The 19,163-nt window shown below is 45.9% G+C and overlaps 2 protein-coding genes across 2 annotated transcripts; both read left to right on the top strand.

The window, feature by feature from the left end:
* Positions 1 to 905: 905 nt before the first annotated feature.
* LOC128950995 (fatty acyl-CoA hydrolase precursor, medium chain-like) lies at positions 906 to 9,420 on the top strand. Its single transcript, XM_054296121.1, has 14 exons — positions 906 to 992; positions 2,031 to 2,223; positions 2,883 to 3,027; positions 3,466 to 3,599; positions 3,935 to 4,088; positions 4,965 to 5,066; positions 5,902 to 6,006; positions 6,138 to 6,191; positions 6,666 to 6,806; positions 6,892 to 6,978; positions 7,954 to 8,101; positions 8,287 to 8,418; positions 8,747 to 8,819; positions 9,239 to 9,420. The coding sequence occupies exons 1-14, from the start codon at positions 920 to 922 to the stop codon at positions 9,411 to 9,413; spliced, it is 1,716 nt and encodes a 571-aa protein (XP_054152096.1). The 5' UTR covers positions 906 to 919; the 3' UTR covers positions 9,414 to 9,420.
* A 3,090-nt stretch (positions 9,421 to 12,510) lies between these two features.
* PDCD2L (programmed cell death 2 like) lies at positions 12,511 to 17,919 on the top strand. The gene is made up of 7 exons (XM_054269323.1): positions 12,511 to 12,621; positions 12,728 to 12,891; positions 13,034 to 13,103; positions 14,073 to 14,464; positions 15,470 to 15,583; positions 17,149 to 17,297; positions 17,781 to 17,919. The coding sequence occupies exons 1-7, from the start codon at positions 12,511 to 12,513 to the stop codon at positions 17,909 to 17,911; spliced, it is 1,131 nt and encodes a 376-aa protein (XP_054125298.1). The 3' UTR covers positions 17,912 to 17,919.
* The last annotated feature ends 1,244 nt before the right edge of the window (positions 17,920 to 19,163 follow it).

Below are 19,163 nucleotides of genomic sequence, written 5' to 3'. Positions count from 1 at the left end.
CGGAAATTGCAAAACTGCCTGTCTTGGGCAAGAGGTATTGAGTCAGAATTTAAAAAAAAAACAAAACAGAAAAAGGCAGAGCCTAATACCTGCATAAAACCAACACAAGCTCTAAGTTAATGCGAGCACAAAATCTCCACTCAGATATTCTGTTCTCTCCTTTTCATATCATCCTCCAATTATGGGTGTGCAATGTATTGAAATAAGTCCTCTGGATTTTCCAGAGGCATTAGATAGAGTCACCACCCAAATACCACACTTTAATATTGCTCCCACTTGACAAAAGCTAATCATTCATCTCTTTCTGCTTGTGACTGCATTGCAACACAGGTCCAAACATCCCTGAACACACAGAAATGAGTCACAGGTGCCACATGCATCCTGCAGGAAAAAGCTGGGGGTCTTCTAGTACTGGTGCTTTTGTTCAGGAAAATGCTTCTCTGAGAATAGAAATAACTCCACTTTTACTTTGGTGAAAGTACACCTGCAGGGCTCTGGTTTGGTCCTGGCTAGGCTGTGTTTCCCACCCGCAGATCTCAGTCCCAAAGGCAGTGAATGGGAGCGAGCAGAGCCGAGGTGCCCCGCAGGTGTGTGCGGGGCAGGCTGAGCAAAGCCTCCCCCGGGGCCGCAGCCGGAGGTGCTGCAGCAGCAGGACAGCGCTCCCGGCAATGCCGGGCCATTTGCAAAGCGCTTGGAGGCCGCGGTGCCCGGGATTGCGGCACTGCCGTGGCAAAGGAGCGCTGGGGAGGCAGCAGGAGCCCCGCGGGCAGGAGGGCTCCCCGCTCCCGGGCCGGGCCCGGCAGTGCCGGCCTGGCTCGCAGCCCGAGCGCTGCCTCGCCTCAGCCGGGTTTGCCTTGCGTAAGGCGGCCCGGGCCCAGCCTATAAAGGCCCGGCCCGCGGGCTGGGGGCCAGTGGCACCATGGCAGCTGCGAGGGACACGGCGCGGCTGGCCTGGATCCTCTGCCTCGGGGCCGCGGCGCTGGTGGCCACAGGTAAACACCGGGGATACGGCCCGAGCAGCTGCAGGACAGAGGGCACCTGCAGCTGCCTCCGGGGCCAGCCGAGAGCCGGGCACAAAGCCTGGGCTGGGATGGGCACAAAGCCTGGGCTGGGATGGGCAAAACCCTGGACAGGGATGGGCACAAACCCTTGTCTGGGATTGGCACAAACCCTGGGCAGGGATGGGCACAAACCCTGGGCAGGGATGGGCACAACCCTGGGCTGTGATGGGCTCAAACCCTGGGCAGGGATGGGCACAAACCATGGGCAGGGATGGGCTCAAACCCTGGGCAGGGATGGGCACAAAGCCTGAGCTGATCTGGACACAATCCCTGGGCTGAGCCAGGTATAAACATTGAGCAGAGATGGGTACAGACCCCGGGCTGAGCAGGGCACACAAACTGAGCTGCAGTAGTAAAAATTTCATTACAGTTTTTAATCTGCTTTCACTCATTTGTTTTACTTGTCTTCTTTGCAAAATCCCTGTCCCAAAATCTTGCCTGCTGAGGCTGAGTAGCCAGAGTACCAGATATCTATTTGATGTTAGACCTTACACACAGATCTTAACATGGGTTTTTATCTAACAACCCAGGATAAACAAAGAAATATTAAGATCTCTATGCAACCCCCAATGCATGTAAGACAGGGCAAATTATATACCTGACGGAGATGGACATACAGGCCAATCAATATGAAGGCTGAGATATGTCAGCTCTAATGATTTAATAAAGATAAAAGTGAATGTGTGTAAATACATTGAAAATTAAATTTTAAAAATACAATTAAAATCTAATTGACTAAACGCTAGTAAAATTTAATTGAGTAAACACTAGTAATCAAATTAGTAAAATAAAAGAGTAAAATGTAATAGCACATTAAGACAGTGTACTATTAAAGCTGATGAGAGTTTGTGGAAGCTTTATGTACAAAAACTACTTGGCTAAGAGCACAAAAGGTGTACATTTAAGTAGCAAATCTAGCAATTACTTACAACCAGAGCAGTGATGTGATTCTGTGCTGCTGTCCCACAGAACAACCAGAAGCAGAGACCAAATACGGGAGAGTGCGAGGGTACCAATTCCACGTGGACACAGCTGAGAGGACTGTAAATGTCTTTTTGGGACTTCCTTTTGCTAAGCCTCCTGTTGGATCACTGAGGTTTTCTGAACCCCAGCCACCTGAGCCATGGGAAGGTGTCAGAGATGCCACTTCCTATCCACCAATGTAAGGCCATGACCAAACCACTGACCCTGTCATGATGTTAAACTCTGGGCACTTCCAGGACTCTGATGTGCTCACAGGGCCATCCATGAAGACAAATTCCTTGGTCCCCCCTCGTTGCACCTGCAGCTGTCCCAGTGGATGCATTTCTAAAGACACTCTGGGAGCTGCTCTCTGTGCCAGCAGCTGCTCTCTGACAGGCATCAGAGAGAGCTGAGATGGAGCAGCACTTACAGACAATGCTCTGCCTCAGGAGCACTTGGCCAGCCCTTACCAATCACTGGAAACTCTTGGAGCAGGGACAGAAAGGAGCTGAGGAAATGTTGGAACACAACGTTAGGGGGAAACTGCTGAGTCAAGTGCTTAAAAGGGCACATAGGAAATGCACAGCAATTCCAGTCTACCTTGTAAATGTCTCACTCCCTTGAGTTGTCCTACTTCCGTTATTTAGCATCTCAAGACTAATACCTTCCATTGCAAAGTAAAAAGCTATTGGAAACTTCAAATAATTCATTTAGATTTGCATATGTATTTCACATGCCAATCTAAAAGTGTGCTGCAGATCAGTTTCTGCTTGGCACTTTGTTGTGGAAGTACAAAAAAGCTTCACAGCTTTCAGGATTTAGTGAATTCTCTTGCCTGTTACTTTTGCATTTATTCAGGTGTCTACAGGACCCAGTACAAGGACAGAATTTTTCAGACTTGATTACCAACAGAAAAGAGAAAGTTGCTCTGCAAGTGTCTGAGGATTGCTTGTACCTAAATGTCTACACACCTGTTTCTACCGGAGAAAAGCAGAAGCTGCCTGTAAGCAAAATCCTTATAACACCTTCAGCAAAATTATCTGACAGGAAAACTTCAACCTCTGCCATGAGCAGACATGCAGGGGCACTTTTGTAGTGATGAACAACTTACATGCTTTGTCCCAGCAAATATTAGCTGGAATTAAAGAGGCACAAAATCCTATTTTACAAGTAAAATTGTATTGCCATTTAGCTAAGCAGTGCTTGATTTAATCCAAAGGATCATTCCAAAGTCACAGGGCACTGACACAGTGTAAACATTTAACAAAAGCAGTGCCATTTTGTAGCCCTGCAGGCCTCAGATTTGAATGGTTTCTGCAATTTGTGAAATGTATTCTGAAAGAATAGGAGTGAAATAGCACAAAATGTTGTATCATGGGCTATATTTTTCTCACTGGGGGCTCTTACCTGAGCTGGGTTGATCCTCTATTTCTTTTTCCAGGTCCTAGTATGGATCCATGGAGGTGGATTAGTTTTTGGAGCAGCTTCATCATATGATGGCTCAGTATTTGCAGCATTTGACAACGTGGTGGTTGTAACAATTCAGTACAGACTCGGTATTGCTGGATATTTTAGGTAAGTTGGTTGATGTCAGTTTTTCCCAAGTGATTTCCAAAAGGATGTGTGCAAAGCCTTTGTAAAGAGAAGTGCAGAAGACTTGCTTATGCAAAGAAACATTTCTGAACTGCACCTGCAGCACTGGGGATGATTTCCAGTGCCAAGGCAGCTTCCAGGTCTGTTCTTGTGGGGCTGCTGCTCCAATGTCAGGGGTGCCCGAGCCATCCATTTGTCAGTCTTGGAGGGAAGTTCTGTGTAGAGAATGGCAGATGATTTCTCACACCACAGACTGTGTTTTCCTCTGCCTCTTGGCTTGCATTGAGCACTTGAACAAATCTGTTCTGTCCCTGCAGCACTGGTGATGAGCATGCCCGAGGTAACTGGGGATATTTAGACCAAGTGGCGGCTCTTCGCTGGATTCAGGAAAATATCATGCATTTTGGAGGAGATCCAGGATCTGTCACTATCTTTGGAGAATCTGCAGGAGGAATCAGTGTTTCTGCTCTTGTAAGTTCCCAGTAATCACGAATTGTAATTACTTGGGGGAAAACCCCTCCATCCATTTTCAGTATCTGCATGGGAAGTCAGCAAGAGGAAAGGGACAGGGTTACAGTGACACATCACCTGGGTCTTTGATAACACAACAAAGCAGAACAACACAGATTTTTAATGATAATAATTTGTCATTTTCATACTCAAATGTTGTGGTTAAGTAACAGAATGTTATTACTCATCTGTTGAATTAAACTCTCATTAGTTTTGGATGTTTTTTTCAATGTCAAAAACCCCTCAAAGTCTAATTTAATGAGAAAAGTCCTTTAGGAGGAGTTGTGCACTCTTGCCCAATTTCTGTTTGCTTTGACAGCCACATGTGCCAAGTGATTGAGGTGAATAGTTCTGGCAGCTGGTGCAGCCCTGCAGTTTGTGACCCTGTGATTGTGTAAAATCTTTACTCCAACACAGAGCACATTGGCCGTGACTCTCTCCTTCTCCAGTCGCTCCCACTTTGGTACAGCTCACACAGCCCAGCCAGGCTTCCTTGTACCTGGCATGCACATCCCTGCTTCCCGTGGCCAAAAGCTCTTTCCTGCCCTTCTGCAGCAGAGCCAGCCTGCCTTGGGCACATCCCATCTGTACCTGCCCTGCAGGGTGCTGCTGGGAGGCCCTGGGAGCAAAGGGCAGGGGAGGGAAAGGCCCTGAGCTCCCCATCCCTGCCAGCGCTGCCAAAGCACTTTGCACAGCTGGGCTGTGGCCAGAGGCTGCACAGGGACACTCTTAGCACATGGGCTTTCAAAATGCCCCCAATGGCCACTGCTGATACTGAAACCCAAAATCCCAGGGGAGAACACACTGCTTGTCATGCTTGTCCTTGCTTTCTCACAGGTCTTATCTCCCCTGGCCAAGGGCTTGTTCCACAAGGCCATTTCAGAGAGTGGCACTGCAGCCCTGGGCTTGTTCACTGACCAGCCTAACGAGGAAGCACAGGTGGGTACTTGTGGTAATTTTAATTCCTTTTTTCCAGATAGTTGTGCATATCTTAAACTGTTCAGTCCAAAATATTGAATCATGTGAATTCACATTTCTTGTGAATCAAAGCAGTCATTAAAGGCAGTATTTCTGTGTGCACATAGTACATGTTTAATGATGTGTTGCTTTTCAAACACCCAGATATACCCCCAATGAGTTAAAAATGAATTGTCAAGGAATATTGTAACATGTAGGGTCTTCAAAAAAATTGAACTCATACTTTTTGGCTGGAAAACAGTATCAGACTCTGAATACTCTTCTCTTCCCCTCCTGTTTGATGCCTGTAGTGTGCAAATAAACAAGACTTTATTCAGCTTTTTTTAAATTTGAGAACTACAGGCTTCCAGCCCTTTCTTTTCACTTCAACTGCAAGGAACAATTTCCAGAACCTGGAAGCTGGGACATCAAAGAGACAGCTGTCTCTAATGGCAGCTCTTGCTCCAGCCAAAACAGCATCACCAAGAGTGGTAGAATGTGCTCTCTGTTGCCATGCAGATGGTTTATTCTCTAACTCCTTTATGTCACCCAGCCTTCTCAGCCCAGCCTGTTATTTACCAGCATTGTCTCAGAATATTTCTGTATCAAGAAAACCTGGAGGCAGAGGTTTTCCCCTCCTGCCCAGCCCGTGGTGTGAAGGATTGTGAGGGCTTCCAGTGCCCTCCCTCAGGAGCTGGGACAAGCCAGGCTCCAGCATCCTTTGTGCAGGAGCTTTGGCTGCTCCTGCCGCACTCGGTGTCTCATAGAGCCAGACAGAGGAAATGTGTCCAAAACTGTTTGTTCTCACTGCTTGCAGAAAATTGCTGCTGTCTCTGGCTGTGAAAAATCCAGTTCAGCTGCAATGGTTGAATGCTTGAGAGGAAAAACTGAAGCAGAACTACTACAGATAACACTGAAAATGGTAGGTGAAATAATTCTTCTTGCAATTAAATGACACCTCAGACTTTTTCATCCGAAAAAATACTCTTTGTGGGATGTAAAATTAGGAGAACCTGAAGTGGATGTAAAATCTGACATTCTTGACTTTTTCAGGACATGACAGCACTGCAGATCTGCAATGACTCCTCACCTGAAAATTGCAAACAGGTTCCTGCCCTTCATTCTGCATTGCACTTGGAGCTACCTGTGGCTTGCTGTCATGCTCAACCAGGGCAAGGAAAAAAAAATGGCACAGATGATTCTGGAGAAGCTGAAAATCAAACCATCTATTCTGTCCTACTTAAAAGTTCTTATCACATTGCTTATGCACCTTTGAAACTTCAGTACAGATGTGGTTTTTCCCCACTGTTCCATACATCCATGGCCATAATTAACTAAGGAGAGATATAAATTCAATATAATGACTTCTGCTTCACAAACATTAGAAATATAATGTTAATCTTCACAGAATCTCCTGCCTAGTGCAGAAGAGCTGTCAGAGAAAATGTTAAGATGGCTTGGTTACCATTACGTTTTATATTTTCATTTGGTTTCACTTCGGAAGTGCAGTTAAAATCTGAACATTTTTAGGAAGTAAAACGAATGCACTAAAGAAGCTTTCTTTTTTCCCTTTCTGTTCAGGATATCTTTTTCATCAGTGCATGTGTAGATGGTGTATTTTTTCCAAAGAGTCCCATGGAATTACTCTCTGAAAAATCAATCAATGCTGTCCCATACATCATAGGAGTAAATAACTGTGAATATGGATATGTACTTCCTATGGTAAGAGATGTTAAAATGCTGATATTTAAGCATCATTTTGTAAATAGAGGCTGTTTTAGTAAGTATAATTATCTGTTTCACACAGATGATGAAATATCCTCCTTTTGTGGATGGTCTGGATAAAGATGTTGCACGTCAAATTTTACAGAGCAACTTAGCACTAATCATTAAGGTAAGAGACCAGTTTCAGAATAACCCAGTGCTGCTGCTTGGCTGGTCTGCCTGGTTTTACCCCTGGAGGGACACATTTCCCAGGGAAATGCCATTGTGCTGGAGAGCTCCCTGAATTGGGGCAGAAACAGGCACACAGGTGCTGCACTCCTGTTACCTCCAGTCACTGGAAATACTCTCTGCATTCCCAGCCTAAATGCCCCTCTTCTTCATAAGGAGTTCTGTGGGAATGCAGGAGTGATGCAGGTACATAAACAAGGTCGCTTGGACATTGTAGATACCCCCAGGTCATGCAAGACATGCAGAGTAGCAGCAGGTCTGGCAGGAGACCTATGGGACACAACCTCCTAAAGCAGTAGCTGGGCACTGGAAAGGAAAGCCCGAGATGTTTGGGGTGCACTGACACATTCCTTCAGGTTTCTCAAGGTTTTGCTTCCCTGTAATTTACAAATCTCTTGGCTTTGTGGTGCCTTTGTGCTCTCCTGAAGCTACTCCATAGAAAAGTACAGATTATGAGGTAAGAATTAAGGACCCTAGAAGCAGGGCCAGTACTTGCAAGGATCAATCAATGACACAAAGATTCACCATGAACTTGGAAATGTAGAGCCCAGGCTTGTTCTGAAAAGCAGAGATATGGTCATCGACAACAATCAATGGATTTGATGAAATGCAGCAGGATTTCTGTGCTCTTGTGAAGGTGTTTGCACAGAAGAGACAAGAGTCAGCATCACTGACTGCTGCTTATCTAAAGGTGGTTGATCCTTTGATCTTGCATCCCTCTTGTCCCCAAGATCACCTGTACGCACAGCTGTGTAACTCCACTCTGAGCTCTGAGCCACACTCTGACACAGCTGGGGATTTTCTCTGAAAGCTCTTGGTGAGGATTAGCCAGGGATGTGCAGAGGCCACACTCACCCACTGCTGTTGCTCCTTACAGTATTCATCATCATTATAATACTTTTCATTGCTGTTTCAGGGCCTTACATCTGAAGTTGTTGACAGAGTGTACAAGGAGTACATGGGGGATGCAGAAAGCCCTGCCCAGGTGCGAGATGGCCTCCTGGATGCATTGGGAGATGTCTACTTTGTCACCTCATCTGTGGAAGTGGCCAGATCCCACAGAGGTACCCAGCAGCTTCAGAACAGCTGTACAATTCTGTCTGGGGGTGGTGTGGACAGTGTGCTGCACTTTTCACTATCCAGAAAACTGGTAGTGGTTTTATTTAACCAAAACAGTGTTTCATGAAAGTTTATCATGTCTGGAGCAGTATTTTCAGCTCTCAAACCAGCACTTTTCTGTATCCTCTAGATGCTGGCAACCCAGTCTACTTTTATGAATTCCAACATCGGCCGAGTTCCGTGGAAGGTTTGGTACCAGAGTTTGTAAAAGCAGATCATGGAGCTGAAATTGCCTTTGTCTTTGGAAAGCCATTCTTAGCTGGTGATGTACCCATATTTCCTCCATCTTCCTTTTAGACCCTCATTACTTCTCACTTCAATTACCACAGGTCTTTAGAATAGAAGTTCTCTCTTATATGTATTATAAACACTATACTTATTATTAGCATACCATATATATCATAAGCATCATTATGAGCATAACCATCTTCTGTCTTCAGTAGCAGATACTTTGCATTACATCATTCATCTGCAGGTCTCTGCTAGAAAAACCTCCAACACCTCAGGGCAACCAGGAGAAGTGTTGCAATGATACAGCTGATACTCATTAGTTATTTTCTAATGTGGCCCTTTCATCTCTCCCTTTGCAGGAGGTGCTACAAAAGCAGAAAATGAACTTAGCAGAACTGTGATGAGATACTGGACCAACTTTGCTAAAAATGGGTGAGAATCACAGTGCTAATTACAGCTCAAGTTCAGTCTGTGCTACCCAGACCATACTTACCTGCCTGAAGCAGTACTTATGTGGTGCTTCCTGAAATTTGACAGAATTTAGGAGAAATATTGAAGCAATTTCTCTTCTTAATGGTCATTTCTAAAAAACCAGCAAAAATGAGGAAGAAAAACGTCTAAGGGCAGTTACTCCATCAGCAATGGAGTTTTAGATCTAAAAGGAATGGCAACTTTTACAGTTCTGCTGTTCCACTGATGACCATTTTCATAAAATACTGTCCATTTATTCAGGTACCAGAATCACATCAGCTGGGCTCACCTCTTAGTTTTCTGAAATGCTCTGAACCTGAGCAGTCTGACAGCAATGGATTGGCAAATGGAGAGCTAACTTTTCCTTCTGTTATTTCCAGAAATCCCAATGGAGAGGGCTTGGTCCATTGGCCTCAGTATGACCTGGAGGAAAAATACCTGGGAATAGACCTGGAGCAAAAGGCAGCAGAGAAACTGAAAGAACACAGAGTGGAGTTTTGGGCACAGCTCATGAAACAAAGTCAGACTGGAAAGAGAAAACACACAGATTTATAAGATCTGTGGAGGGCAGTTTGCTTTTAAAACCCAAAGGAACGTCAAAGAAAATGAGTTTGTCAGCATGCAGAGTAATAATCACCTTCTAACTCACTGTTGTGTAATCTGCTGTCCTAATCACAGTGAAGGGAGAGAAACAAGGGGCATTCAGAATGTTTGTCAGACTGAAAATCACTATTTAATGAAGCAACCAGGAAAAAAACCCCACAATCTGTCCAGCTCCAGACAGACCATGATACCTACTCAGTGCATATCAAAAGTGAATACTGAGGTGGGAATGGGAACATGAACTGAAATCTATAGGACATGATCAATACAGAATATACCATATTTGTCAGACGATTTTATATGCTTATTCCCTTCTTCTTTCAGAAGGGCATGGTCAGTTGTCCTTCCTAGAGACTCTTTCTGCTTTCTTGAACTGGAAATAGCTTGTAGGCAGCAGAGCATCCATCAAACTAAGTCTGTGAGGTGAGCTTGACATCTCACAAAAGAGGACAGAAAATCTCTACCTGTTCTATTGCTTTGTGAATTGTTCTAAATAAATGGTGCTTTGATTTTTTTGGAGCTTCCTTTTCTTTCACTTAACTGATGGAGGCTCATTCCGAGAGGCCAAGGCACACGCAAGAAGCCAGAAACGTGCCCAGGTTCTTTCTTCCACCCAAATGGTTTCAGGTATGAACCTTTGCAGGTGTCTGTGCAGGACCTGAGGCTTAAGGCTCTTCCACAGCCTCTTCTGGGCTGTGACTGTGTGCCCTTCACCCCTTCCTGGCAAATGCCCGGTGCAGGGGCTGCAGGAGGACGCAGTGCTGGCAGGACAGACGCCCAGAGAGGCAGAGGGGACAGCAAAGGCTGGTGGTGCTCCCTGCACGTTGTTGGCTCAGCAGCACCAGAGAGAAGATCTGCTGACATGCAGAGTGTGCACCCCCAGCCTCCCCCAGCTGGGGAAGGGCTCAGGGCACAGCGGGAGGGAAGTGGCTTTTTTGCCAACTTACATGGCAAGCAGGACACAAAGGGACAATGTGGGAATCCAGGAAGCCAGGAGAGTTCTCCTGATGGCCACAAACAAACAAACAGCCCTACTCCAACTCCCCCTTGCACTGGTGCCCAGCTCCCACATCCCACAGCACCTGGGGGCTCTCACAGGGACAGCCCAAGCTCCTGCTGCAGCTGGTGACCCTTTGTAGGTGTCTTCTTCTTCCTCCTCACCCCTGGCTTCACTTGCTTTTGCACACCTGTGGATCTCAAGCAGTGTTATCTGCACTACCTGGCCACCCACTTTTCTGCATTTTCCATAACTTGTGAAAAACTCCAGTTGTGGCAATCAGTAACAGGTAATTGCAGCAACCATGCTGCCAGTTGTGTCACACATTTCTTACCCCTGCCCTTGTTTTGCTCTGACACAGCCTTTACGTCCATTAGTGATGTGTTTGTTGAATCAATGTGTCTATCCCTGCACATTCACAAAAATCATTATGCTAACAAGACAGAAGGAATCCTGTGTCTTTGGGAGTGCAGAGCCATCAGTACAACTCCTGGGTAGAAGGGAGGCACACATTAGGCACACATGATTACAAAGAAGTTTCTGGCTGTGTGAGAGGAAGTGTTCTGTCCATCTGTGGATTTTAAACCCCAAATATAATGACTGGTACACACTGTCAAACAGCTGGGAAAGGAATAACACCATGGCCACAGTGAATAGGCCACAGTTTAGCAGCAGATCCTTACCTTATGTCCCAAGCCTCATTTTATGTCATAGCTTTAGTATTCATGGTCACTTGGTTCCGATTCCCAGCTGCACCAATAGTTGAAGAAATTCTCATTAGTTGAAGAAATTTACTGATACTATTCAGCAAGAATTACAGAACTGCTGCTGTTCTGTTTTTCACATTCTGTCAAGAAAAGCCTTAATCTTTTTTTTTTCTAAGTTTTTTATATATCCATAATTACTATAATTGCCTTTCCCAGGTGGTCAGCATGTTTGTTCTGTGCCAGTCCTGCTTCTCAGATCATCTTGTTGCTGAGTGTGAAATATACAAATTTTTGTTAAGATAGGATGTTCTTTGCAGTTTGATAATTTGTAACTTTCAAACCTGATCAACAAGGAGGGAGATTTAATCTGTGAAAGAGAGCAGCCAACAAGCTCTAAGTGATGTGCAGCTGTTAGAAACACAAATTCCTGGTCAGCAGAATTGTCTTTTTAATGTTTGGGGCTGGACATGCTCCAATGATCTCAGCCCCGCAGGAGGTTAACAGAGATCAGGAGAAGGATTTCCACTGATAGACGAGAAATGCAGAATTAAGCAGCCACAAGGACAAGGAACAAAGCAAGGCCACTCAGTAACTGTGTGGAATCAGCTCCGAGCGGGTAAAGGGGAATTTCGGCTAAGGTTTGTTCCAAGGAACAGCCATGGTGGAAGCCATGTTGTGGCAGTTTTCTGTTCCCCTTGGGATGCTTTTTGCAGCTGCAGTGTGCCTGGAGCTCCGGGCTTTGTGGTTTCAAAAGCCTAACCCTAGGCAGTAAAGAGTGCTTTAGGCTAAGACTGATTCCATGGAAAAAGCTGTGGTGGAAGCCGTGTTGTGGCAGTTTTGCAGGGGCAGGTCAGGATCTCCAACTCCTGGAGTGGCCCACAGGAGAACAGCGAGCCAAAGGCGGAGAAAGGGAGAGCGTGGCAGTTATCAGCAGAAGAAGTGAAACACTTATTAACCAATAAAAGGGAGAATACTAATTAATTGGGGAACTACGTACCTCGTAACCAATGCACATTAATGTCTTTGTTTGCTAAAAGCTGTGAAGAGTGGAAAGTTTGGCCCGTCGTGCCGCTCGCTTCGTGGATTTGCCACCCAGTGCCTTTCAGCGCAGCAGTGTGGCTGTATCGGTGCTGGGACTCCGGCAGGGAAGGGCCGGTCCGAGGCCGGCCCCGCGTCCCCCGGGCAGGGAAGGGCCGGTCCGGGGCCGGCCCCGCGTCCCCAGGGCAGGGAAGGGCCGGTCCGGGGCCTGCCCCGCGTCCCCCGGCCGGAGCTGCCGTGAGGGGAACGCCCGGCCCGCGGGCGCGCGCACGGCGGGTCGGGCGGGCACGCGCACGGCGGCGGGGCCATGGCGGGCGGGCCGCCCGTGCTGCTGGGGCTGCGCGACGCCGCCATAGCGGGGCCGGGCCCGGCCGGGCCGCTCCCGGCGTGGGCCACCAACAAGCTGGGCGGCACCGCGGTAGGGCCGGGGTGGGGCTGGGCTGGGCTGGGCCGGCGGGGCCCGGCCAGGGCGCGGGGGGCGCGGCCGCCCCGGCCGGGCCTGAGCGGAGGTGTCGGTGTTGCAGGACTGGGTACCGGCCGTGCGGGCGGGCCCGCCGCGGTGCGCGCGGTGCGGGCGCGCGCTGCTGCTGCTGGTGCAGGTGTACTGCCCGCTGGAGCGCGGCCCCGCGCACCGCGCGCTCCACGTGTTCGCCTGCGCCGCGCCGCGCTGCTGGGGAGCCGCCCGCAGGTGAGCGCCGGCCGCTTATCGGCGCTGTCCTTATTATTGCCGGTATTATTGCTGGTATTATTGCTGTTACTGTGGTTGTTGTTTCTGCCGCTGGTCAGTTGTCCCCCTCACCCTGTGTTTCTCTCTGCCCGGCACATGGAAGCTGGAAGGTGCTGCGCTCCCAGTATTCGCAGGTCCAGGATAAGCAAAGCCGAGCTCTCAGCGTCACACAGGTACTGCTCAGCCCTGCCTGCCCGGGGGGACGCTCTGCACACCCTGCATCGCCTTGTTTCAATAACCGGGACCTTCCTCCCGAAGCTGTGATGGTTTCCAGCCACGTCCTGGCTTGTGTGGGGAAGTCGTGGGCACGGAGTTTTTGTCACTGCACTACACTGTTTACTAGTTAGAGTGTTTAAGCTACTGTTTATGATCTATGCCAGGCTGGTTTTAAAGGGGACATTGCAGTCCAGCTGTATGGCCAAAAGTGATACTTTATACTCTAGTTAGTTCAGCTGTCTAAACTTTATTTTCCCACTTCAAGTGGATTGGGCTATACTGTTTAGGTTTGGATTTTTAACCTGTTTTCTTTGTATTCTCTTTTAAATTGACCTCTTTAAATTTAACATGAGGTTTTGAATTAATGTGACTCAATAATTATTAATATGCTTGGGAGGAAAAACTGCATATTGGCTAAAGCAGGTTGGAAGAGTAGGGTAGCACCAAACTAGTGGAGGTGGGCAGGGAGGGTTTATTCAGGTGGTGTATTTGCAATGTGGAATCTTGGCCTGTGGTAAATGGGCTTTTACTCTGGTAAAATGATGGTGGTGTTATTGTTATTTCCTTCTGTGTTCTGCCCTTTGGGTGCAGAATTCCTGTTGGGTGCAGGAGCTGCTTCAGCAGGAGCTGCCCCTCAGCTGGCAGGGGCTGTACCACAGCCAGGGCATGGCAGCAGGAGCACCAGGGCCACTCAGAGGCTGATGAATTCTTGCTCAGATTCTCAAGTGTGAGGTGGTTTTGCCATAACTGCTGGTGTGGGGCGTAAACGTGGTGTGTTGGGAAGTACCATGGTGAGGAGAGAAGGTGCAATAGCACTGAGCATTAGGTTAAGGTCTCAGTTCTCCATCTGTGAGAAGCTGAATTTGAAGTGCATCAGGGTGGCAGACCTTGGCAGTGTTTTCTTCCCCCTTTTTTTTTATTCTCAGAAACAAGAATCGACCTTTGCTGCAAAGGATTGGTGTGAGGATGCAGATGACTGGGGAGCCTGTGATGGAGCAGAGGCTCCTGCATGTGCCTCCCAGGAGCTGCTTGGCCTAAAGGAAGCTGTGAGCAGCGAGGTGGAGTGTGCATCCCAGCTCCAGCAGCTCCACCTGTCTGACCCTGCCCATGGCCCAGGTGCCCAGGACACACCTCCTGCAGCCAGTGAGGACATGGTGATGGCAATGGCTGCTTCAGCTCCTGTGTTCCAGCCCTTCTACATCAATGTTGTGGATGAGGAAGATTACATGGGTTTCCTTGATATGGATCATGCAGATAAGCTACTGAAGGAGTATCAGCAGAGAGAGTGCCTTGATTTGGAGCAGATGATGTCAGAAAGGTGAGAACAGGTCTGCAGTTCATGGTGAAACTGAAGGAATTGTGTGCTTTCCTGTATGCCAGCTGAGAATCTCAATGGCACTCTCACTAAACCTGACTGGTGACAATTGTCTGGAAGCTCCTTTAGGAACCACTGGGGTGCTGTGCAGTGCACCCAGTGCTGCCAAAGCTGCAGTTACTCCAAGGTGCTTTTAGCTCAGCTGTTTCTCAGGGACTGAGCAGTGTTCATGGGCTCCAGGAGGTGCAGTGGGTGGTTAATCCCTGAAACAAGATCTGTGCCACATGGCAGGACTTTAGATCGTGACATTCCATGCTTTTTCCTTTACAGGCCTAAAGATTTCCTTCCATTTCAGTTGCATTTTTAGGAGTTTATTTTTTGGGGGATTTTAGCTAGAGAGATGGGTGATGGAAAGACACCTGAAGGTTTAGTAAAGTTTGCCTGAAAAACACTTGTTGAGCATGGTTCCTGTAAATATTTTCTTAGTAAAATATTTAACTAAGGGGTTACAGTGAGGACTTTTGGCGTCTTCTGCCTGGACTGGGGACAGCATTGGATTTGTTTGTAGCTAAAGCTGCTGTCAGCTGCAGAATCTGCATAGAAGACGTTTCAGCAGTGCGGGTCCTGTTGATTTTTGTTGACCACTACAAAACTGTAGAACTTTAATTATGCTTGATTCAAAATTGAAAATAACAACATCATAATTTAAGAAGCACAAAAATGTTTGAGAAGTTATTAGAGGAAGGGGGTTTTGATGGAATACAGCAGATATCTGGTGGATTTGAGTCCCGTGTGGAAGTTGAAAACACTGTTAGTAATTGTAAGTCATCAGAAACCAAAGAACTAGAAGCAAAATGTTCACTTGCGACCTCTAAGAGAAATTTTCTCTTAATAGGTATATCTTTTTCAGTGTATTTTGTATATTTTGAATTTATAGTAACCATTTCCTATTTAAAACATGTCATATTGAAAACCTTACTGGACAGTTTGTTTCTTGTTTTCATACAGTTTTGCAGGTGAAGATGGTAATGAAAAATATGAGAAGAGTGAAGTTAAAAACTGGGACCACACATTCCATAAATTCATGAAAAGAATATCTCTATGTCCTGAACAGATTTTAAGGTACGTTGATAATCTGGTTGTAACAAGGAGATACAAATCATTGGCATGGATGGTTGGTACATCAAAATAAATTTTCTATTTGGAAATATGTGTATGTTTTAATTCCTTAATTATAAAAAAGCCGCCGTGGAGGCTGTTGCCATGTTTCTCATCAGCCTTCAGTCCCTGGTTGGGCTTTCTTCATACAAAGTTTAGGTAGATGAAAAGCCCAGCAGGATCAGGGACCATGGCTCTGGCTGTGGGAGGCTTTAGGCATCAGACCTGATGAGGAGAGACCGAGTGTCTTTGGAGCCTCACTGAAGTCCAGGCACAGAGGTTTCCATGAGGCAGTATTGGGGTGGAAGTGTAACACAGTGCTGTGCTGTTGTGATAAATTTCCAAGGCTATCTGCTCCTCTGAAATTTTGTTATCTGTTTGGAATTTCTAATGTCTGTCCTGCAGGGAATTTCTTGTTTTAAAGCCCCGGAGCTGCAGCTCATTGTGGACTCCCCTCAGCACCCAGCACTCTTCAGGTCTTGTACATCTGCTGTTTTTCCTAGAGCAGAAGCAGGTGTAACCTCAGAGTAGCTGCTCTTCCTGAGAGAGGAGTTAATTCTGGATGGGATATAGTGAAGAGTAAATCATAAATCATTCATAGTACCAGAAAATACAGCTTTTCATGGATCACACCAGCTGTTACAGGGAGTCCAGGGCTGCCTGTCTGGTCGGGCTGTCTCAGTGTAGTGACAGGGCTTTTGTTCACCAGCTTTCCAGTACCAGGTGGAACTAACTGGGCCCTTTTTGATGAGGAGCTAAAAGTCTGAGTGGCTGCTTAGACAGAAATGAAACATGAGAAACTTTCATTCATTGTCAAAGATTATACAGATTTTCTAATGCAGAGTGCAAGTAGCATTTTCAGACAGCTTTTCACTGGGTCTGTCTCTTTGCAGTATTGTGCTCTTTGAATTTGCCATTCCTCTAAAACACCAGCTCTGCTGCTCCCTGGGCTGTCCCTGCTCACAGTCTTTCCACAGGCTCCCTTTGCCCTCCCTGGGCACTGTCAGTGACTCCCATTTCCCCTGCCTGCAGAGCACAGCATCTCCTGCTTGGCATTCAGTGGAAACCATCCTTGGTCTTTGTTTCCTGCTAGCTGTGAAGCTCTGATAGCTCTTACAAATTGACCATCACTTCTGAGCCATAGCTGCAGTGGTTTTGAGACCAATTTGGTGTTAAATCTTGTTGAATTTTATATTTTATTGCTGCTGTTTAGGATTCCATTTTTCAGGGAAGTGTAGTTTGCTTAATGAAATGATTCTGGTACAGCATATTTTGGAGGTGTCCATTCAAAGCATTTATCCACCTCTTTCCTTAAGATTTTCCAAGTGTTAACCTACCAAGTCTTTGCCCCTCCCTGTCTTTATTTTTTGGTTCATGACTGCTTTGAAGCTTCTGGCTCACCACCATGTTTTTGCTTGAAGCAGGTTCAGATTTCAGCAACTCCTGAGCACTGTTTACAACACGTAAGATTTCCTATCAAATTTAGATATTTAAAAAATGATAATTTTCTCCTCCCTGTCTTCTCTCAGATACTCTTGGGGTGGCCAGCCTTTATTCATCACGTGTCCTCCAGCCAACCTGGAGCAGGGTATTCCAGCCTGCAGTGCTTGTGGGAGCAGCAGAGTGTTTGAGTTCCAGCTGATGCCCACACTGGTCAGCATGCTCCAGAGTGACTCAGGTGCTTGCCTTGGCTGAATCAATGTTTCCAGCAGTCTCCTTTTTGGGAAAGTGCAGTGGACTGCAGTTTGGGTTGTTTCCAGCTACCCACACGTGCTTAACCACAGTTCAGAGAATCTGCTGTCTCCATTTCAGTGAGCAAAGAGACAACTCTTCTACATGGAGACTAATTACAGCTTGAGTTGCTCACTAGTGAACTTTACTAACTGCAGTAGGGATAATTCCATGGCCATGGGAGTATCTGTCTTTATTGCCTCTTAAAGGAGGCCTTGAAAGATAATAAATGCTGTGAGATAAGATTGCAGACATTTAAAAATCCCTTTGAAAATTCTGATTTGGCTGCCTTTAAAATGTTTAACATTAGAAAATGCTGTTTACAGAGGAGACTGAATTAATTTGTGCAAAGACTGAAGTCTAGTGGTAAGCACTAGCCCCTGATTATTACTTTTCATACCCTTATGTACCTCTGTTGCTTTGTTTTTAGATCTGTCAGTGGAATTTGGAACTGTTATAGTTTACACATGCGAGAGAAGCTGTTGGCCGACAGATCATCAAACCCCTCTTGAAGAATTTATTTTTGTACAAGAAGACCCGGATCAGAGATTATTTAAATAAATTGTATTTCTCTGCATAGATCAAAAGTCTGTTGGGGTGTTTTTGTTTGTTTTACTACAAGTGTGTAATTGCATAACAGAATTTTCCTCAGATGTGGTGAAAATTAAATTCCAAGAAAAAGTGATTGAAGGATATTAGCATACCTCTAAAATGTGGTGGCAAAATTTGCACACTTCGGTTACCCATGGAAATTGAAGTGAAGAGATTGTTTCATAGTTCTAGTTACTCTTGGCATTTGGGAAAGAAGTAAAGGAGAAAACCTTTCTCACATACTATTAGTATCCATCAGCCACACAGAATCAGTTTTTAGAAACTCTTAGCAGTGAGAACTTAATGCCAGCCTGATTTTAAAAAGCAATTCTGCGTTAATTTGACCACAGATTGGAAATTCGGTGGGTGAAGGGCCTTGCTGTCCCTGCAGCTGTCCAACATGAAACTTTTCTGTGTCTCTCCAGTGAAGGAAAGGTTCCATTTGTGTGCTGAAATGACCTGTGCAGTGCCATGGGTCTGTGTGGGGAGAACGTGCAGGGGTGAGTTAACCCTTGTGTTCTCACAGGTACAGAACTGGGGCGGGCTCAGCTCCTGCCTCTGTGCAGGGGGATTGTGCAGCTCTGGTTGGAACCATCTCCATTCTCCTGTGCCTTCCCTGTTGGCTTAGGCTGAACTGCAGAATCTTCACTGACTGAAGGAAAAGTAATTTGAGTTTCCTTAGAGCATTCTGTGCAGGTTTAATGCTGCAACATAAATTAATGCACTAAAAGTGTGGGTTTAAAATAAAGGGAGGTGGGCAGGAGAGGAAATTCCACACGAGTGATGGAATGCTGGCAAAACTGTGTTTTTAAGGAAGAATTGTAGCTTACCATGTCAACTTCTGGGGGCAAGTGAAGTCATAAAAACAAATATAATAACGTAAAAATACATTAGAAATAAATATATTAAAAATATCATAGAATATGCTGAGTTGGAGGGCATCCATCAGGATCTTCAAGTCTTGGCCCTGCTCAGGACACCCCATGAATCCTGCCATGTGCTTGGGAGCATTTTCCAAATCCTACTTGAGCTCTCTTAATAATAATATAATATATTAAAAAATCTTAAACATATAAATATATTTAATATGTATAGTTCAATTTTAATATTGAATGATAATATATGTAGTTCAATATTAAAATTGTTTATATATTATAGTTTAATATATAAACTATTTAATTTTAATTTAATTTAATAACAATGTAATATTGCAGTTTAATAT

The sequence above is a fragment of the Melozone crissalis genome, unplaced genomic scaffold (genome assembly GCF_028551555.1).
Source record: "Melozone crissalis strain CALT ecotype California unplaced genomic scaffold, PUWL_Pcris_2 ptg000007l_1, whole genome shotgun sequence".
Lineage (NCBI taxonomy): Eukaryota > Metazoa > Chordata > Aves > Passeriformes > Passerellidae > Melozone > Melozone crissalis.
This window is presented reverse-complemented; position numbering and strand designations above follow the sequence as displayed.